This window comes from Aplysia californica, unplaced genomic scaffold (genome assembly GCF_000002075.1).
Source record: "Aplysia californica isolate F4 #8 unplaced genomic scaffold, AplCal3.0 scaffold00550, whole genome shotgun sequence".
In the NCBI taxonomy this organism is placed as follows: Eukaryota; Metazoa; Mollusca; class Gastropoda; order Aplysiida; family Aplysiidae; genus Aplysia; species Aplysia californica.
In genome coordinates this window covers 423,184-429,268 of record NW_004797820.1, presented here as the reverse complement: position 1 = coordinate 429,268, position 6,085 = coordinate 423,184, and the positions used below count along the sequence as shown (strand labels likewise).

General features: G+C 38.1%; 1 protein-coding gene across 1 annotated transcript in view; it reads left to right on the top strand.

Annotated features, from left to right (window-relative positions):
• Positions 1-819: 819 nt before the first annotated feature.
• LOC101846027 (vacuolar protein sorting-associated protein 28 homolog) overlaps positions 820-6,085 on the top strand; it is a gene marked incomplete at both ends in the record, with an annotated part of 23,581 nt that continues 18,315 nt past the window's right edge. Inside the window, 1 exon segment of the mRNA XM_005106688.2 lies at positions 820-918. Within this exon segment, the coding sequence (XP_005106745.2) occupies positions 888-918 (31 nt within the window).

Sequence of the window (6,085 nt, the reverse complement as noted above, 5' to 3'; positions counted from 1 at the left end):
ACAAGCCTGTGTCATCTCGATTGTTTACCAAGAAAAAGTTGTGTTGCTGTGTGGAGCTGAGCATACGGCAACTTTTGATTCCATAGACCAGCGCACAATTCATTACGTAGATCTACTTCAAGACTAGCTTATTATTGTAATAATGATCAGTTGTCGTTGGAAAAAAGACTGACGCGTATGCGACGTTCAACGCCCGGACCGATAGTGCCCCCCCCCCCCCCCCCCGACACGCACACAGCTACACGTGTGCAGGCCGCCCATCCGACCCCGACACACGCTAACGAGCCATCTTTAATTGCTTCTGATGACCTCTTGACAAATAAACATTTATTAGAAGCGCTATAACTTTTCAGGCCGGCCTCAAATTCATCAACATAAGATAGAAACTCGGCTCCTGCACAAAACGCCGTTTTGCCCGAAGTGATCCCGGTCTCTACGGTCTCTACCCAGCCTGAGGCGAGTCACGAGTGAGGCAGGACCACAGACTTCTGTAGACAGGACAGGAAGCCGGAGTCACGAGTCACAAGAAGTCGGAAGTGATGTCATGCTGGACAAGAATCCGAGTCCGAGTCCGAATAACATTTTTTCTTTTTCGGGTGTCCGAATAGTCACTTCGATTCAATGTGTGTGTGTGTAGTGTGTAGCCAAGCTTCCTCTTCTGGATGATTCATGTTTAATTAGACAAGACTTGAAGACCTCAAAGCAAATTTCGTGAATCTGTAGATCTGTAGATTTCTAGATCTAGAATCTAGAAGCTAGCCTAAGAAGAGAATCTTTGTTGTTACTTTGGCACGGTAGATCTAGATCTATATTATATAGATCTAGGCCTATCTAGAGGATTCTAGGCCTACAATAAGAGTTGACCTTAGGACGTGTGTTTTAACGTCATGTTCGCTCAAGTACAGTCAAGTTCAGGCGGTGAGTAGAGTCAAGATCTAGACTCTAGATTTAGATCTAGATCTAGATTCTAGATCTAGATCTAGAAATCTAGATCTAGATATCTTAATATCTAGATGTAGGTCTAGATTCTAGATCTAGATCTAGATTAGATTTCTGGACCGTATAATATTAATAATAATAATCAGTAGGCTATTTAAATCAGGCGCAGTTCGTCCATTGTAGGCGGATACAAATTTCAATGCTTTCAAATTGCTTTAAAAACAATACCAATGCAAAGAGCTCAGTGACACGATTCCAATGTACCTCTGGTAAGATTGAAGAATACCGGACCAGCGGACTGACTTTGCCATGTCTCAACCTTAGGCCTTAGGAATTCATAATTTTCCCGTTTTTAATATGGAGAATCTCGGACTGGTAGATCTAGATCTAGATCTAGATATATCTAAATCTAGATCTATTCATTAAAATTTTGTCAGGGGGGAGACCCCCCTGAACCCCCCCTCCCCCCTCCTCCACCCCAACCACCCGCCCCACCAACCCCACTTTCTTGCGCAATAATGTACGAGTGGTCCGGTATTCTTCAAGGCCACCTCTATTCTCACCCCGGGTGAGAATAGTGCAGGCGAGTCTTTTGGCTATTCTCACCCGGTGCGCGTTCACCGTTATAGCCTAGATCTAGGCCAACCAATTTTGCGTTCACCCTAAAAACCACAGAATTCTACACTGTGCAGAAAAATTGTAGAATTCTGTGCCGTGAACAAACGTTCCATTACTACTGTTAGCCTAGGCCTACTAAAAGCGTACAATTTTGTCTGTGGGCAGTGGAGAGAGAGAAAGAGAGAGAGGAGTAGCGCGAGAACTTCCGGGCAAAACAAAATGGCGACCCGCCTAGTTCTGCTCGATTCGAAAAGTTAAAAATAGCCGTAGCATCTTTGTAGTCGATAAAATTAGCTTACTTTTGTGCTATAACGTAATCTTTTCTTTGATCATCCACATCGATAGAAAGTATTCGGAAATTAGGAAAAACAGGTCTGGTTTCACACCGGGTGAGAATAGCCTACGGTGGCAAGTCTCACCCAGGGTGAGAGGTCGATCGTATTTCTATTCTCACCCCGGGTGAGAATAGTCACTTCCATTCTTCAATCTTCCCCTACCTCTTAGATTGCTATATGTTGAACCGTTTTTGAGATATATATGGCATTTTAAAGATCTTTTGGTTCCGCTAAAAAATATGGTAGATCTAGCGTCAATTGCCACCGAGTGACGCAATGGCAATTGACAAAAATTGACTTTTTGTCAATTGCCACCGAGTGAAGCGGTGTCAAGTCTGAAAACAACACTATCTTTAGCATTATACATAATGTGTGTCCAATCAGTCCAATGGGTCAATTTGTTCTCTCAACTAATAATAATTTCATTGGACGAACATCTAGATATCTAGATCTAGACTAGAGCTACGGTACCAACTTGGCGTGTTTTCAATGAGACGTATCTAGATCTAGGCTAGCCTTAGCCTACACTTTGGTGTAGAACCAACACAGGCAATTCTAGAAGTAGACCTAGAAGGTCACAAACGCACACAAACTCAAGCAGAAATTCATGTTATATCGGGGAACATAAATCGGGGGACGGGGGTCAGGAAAAGACACACACACACATACACACACAAACACACACACACACACACAGACGAACGCACAACACTGAGCACTCGAGCACAATTTAAGCTAGGTCTAGTCTACTCACAAACGCAAAAGAGCTCCAATTTACTTGGTGACAATTGACAAAAAGTCAATTTTTTGTCAATTGCCACCGCACCGCATCACACGGTGGCAATTGACACTACCAAAAAAAAAAAAAATATATATATATAGATCTATATATAGATTTATAGAAAAAAACGAAGTGACTAGATCTTCGGAGAAATAGTGCCGATCTTTATTTTTCCGAACGGTTTCCGGCTTCCGATCTTGTGATATTTTGCCTATTTGCGAGAGTTCGGCGCCAACTTTCATTCTGCGAGGTCAGGTGGGAAGGAGCAAATTTTTAGATCTATTTCAATTTTTAAGAGCTTGAGTGTGATATATATATATATATAATCTAATGAAGGTAGAAACATCAAATTAAACGACGTTACACTATACAACATCCCCCCCCCCCCCGCCCCTCCGGTTTTCCCCCCAAAAAATTAAGGCCGGCACTATTTCTCCGAACGTTCGGGAAAATAAAGCTGGGCACTATTTCTCCGAACGTTCGGGAAAAAAAAGCTGGGCACTATTTCTCCGAACACTCTGAAATCACATCCTTTCCCGCAAATTTCGGATAGATTTATTATATAGAGTATAGGCCTACCAAAGATTGTTCGTATACAATATATGGTTCAATCGGTCCAAAAAATGTCCGCAGTAAATATTTATAGAAAGAAATGCTAGGCTACAGTTCCAAACAGATTTTCGCTACAGACATGACGTGTTCCCTATGAAGGGTGCTGCTCTTAAACTTAATGTGTTGTGTTCACTCATGTGCTGTCTAGATCTAGATCTATGGAGTGTTATTGATAACGACACATAAAACTAGCATCTGTGTTTGTCGCGGCCGCGACCAATCAATTGTGGCTGGATTTTTTGGCATTTTTTGGTCCCCGAATAAAGTCAAATTTTCAACAAAAAAAAGAAAAAAAGAAAGAAACCGAACCTCTTTACTATTGAAAGAAAGTTCACTTAGCTTCACTTCGTCTCTTTCTCACTTGTTGTCACCACGTTGATTTGTTGAATAAGTTACAATTACTTTTATTTTTCCCTCTTTGACTCTTTGTGGTGTTTTATTTTGTTAGTGTGTAATTCTTTTTTCTTGTTATTGTTCTGATGTGTTGTTTTTCTATTAATTTTGTTGTTGTTGGGGAAAGGGGGGGGGGGGGTGTTGTATAGTGTAACGTCATTTAATTTGATGTTCCTACCTTCATATGATTCTAAATATAATACATGTGTATATATAGATTTAAATGTGTTATGTTAGAGCGTCAGGGTTGGGTTGATTTAAATCAGTTGATTTTTTAAATTTAAATCAACTTGATTTTTAAAATAAAAATCAGTGATTTAAATCACTTTTTAAAAAATCTATTTTTATTCATTTTTTACACATTTCAAAATTCAGAATTCCTTTCCTTGGTATCAGAGCTGGGTTGATTTAAATAAGTTGATTTTTAAAAATATTTTAATCAACATGATTTTTAAAATAAAATAAAGTGATTTAAATCACTTTTTAAAAAATGTATTCAGTTTTTACATATTTGAAAGATGTAAGGTTTAGTAGACTAATATAATCATGCTTTAAAGTCTGCTTTCCCCCTGTCGCTGTAAAATAATACAGTATTCAATTGACTTTTTTTTCATAATTGAAATCAGGGTTGGGTTGATTTAAATCAGTTGATTTTTAAAAATTTAAATCAACTTGATTTTTAAAATATAACTCAGTGATTTAAATCACTTTAAAAAATGTATTCTGTTTTTACATCTTTAAACATTCAGAATTCCTTTCCTTGGTTTTATAAAACAGATAAGGTTTAGTAGACTAATATAATCATGCTTAAAAGTCTGCTTTCCCCCTGTCACTGTAAAATAATACAGTATTCAATTTACTTTTTTTTTCATTATATATTGAAATTAACATTTTCTTTTTCTTTTTAGACAAACACAAGCGCGCACACACACACACACACTGTAATAAAATGCAAGTTTATCTATGCATAATCCCCCCCCCCCCCCCCCTCTTCCTTTTAGACTGACATTTTCTTCATTTTTTCTCTAGCCATAATTCACTGATATATATATATATATATATATATATATATATATATATATATATATATATATATATTTCGCAGATTAAGGCTTTCTTTTGCGGTTGCTTAAATTGATCATTAGTTAAAATAAAGACAATGCATTTTGCACTAAAAGAACATACTTTTAGCAACCAAAAATCCCAAACTGTGTCAACATTTTAAAAAAAAAAAAAAAATCCGATTTAAATTTAAAAAATCGATTTTTAAAATTTTTATTTTAAAAATCAAAAGAATCACCAACCCTGTAGAGTGTACATTCCACCAAAACTGATTACATGTACAGACACTGGCAGGCCCCTTAATGTGTGTGATTCCATAATTTACATGTAATATCCTTTACGCACATTTAGGGTTAAAACAGCCAATCTTCTTCGGACAGGTGGACACACGCCCTTATTTGTTAATTTTTGTGGTTGTTTATGGGCTGTTCTAATTTTGATTTCATTCTGTTGTGAAACCTTTCTTTTTCACGATTTTACACTCATCTAAAAATCTCTAGACTAGCTCTTGAAAATTGAAATAAATCTAGATATTAGGGAGTGCTTATTTAGGCCACATATGGCCTAAATAAGGTAAGGGAGGGGGGTTTAGCTTATTTAGGCCACACATGCTCAAACTACCGGGGGACACCCTTTTCAGGCAACTGAGTTCGTTCCACTTTCATAATGGTGCACCTTTCTCATTTAATACAATTTTGTTTCAGTGTACAACTTATATATATCATAATGAATATTGTAAGAACAAAGCACGATACGCAAAATTTTGCTCATTCCCAATGGTTTGAATGAGGGCCAGATTTTTCCTTCATGGAGGGGCAAAATCTAGGCTACCATTTTGGCACACTTTGATCAAGTGAAAAGGTCAAATCCTCCGAATGGATTTCCGGGTCAAATTTGGGGTATAAAAAGTGTGTACACAACGTGGCTGAGTCAAAGTTACACTATCTTTGCCTGGATGGCACTCTCTCGTACTGTCTTGTAGTAGTACATCTCTCTTACTGTCTCATAGTAGTACATGTAGATCTAGTAGTAGTAGTAGTAGCAAAGATCGTGTAGAGAATCTTTGGTAGTAGATTCTATCTAGTAGGCAGTTTAGTGACGTGCACGCGGCAGGGCGAATCTGCCTCGATAAGCCCCGTAGACTTTTGTGATCGGCCACGAAGCCTCGTGTTTTGATGGGTCTAAACAACTTAGTGTTAATCGCACTGCCACATCCGACAGGCCTACATCTTTTTAAAAGGAAAAGAAAGGTCATCAAAATCATCGTCCATCTCACAAAAGGGCGTAAGAGTATTTTTGGCATTTTTCTGGAGAGCGTTTTAAAGTTTTGGACACTTTTTAAGTT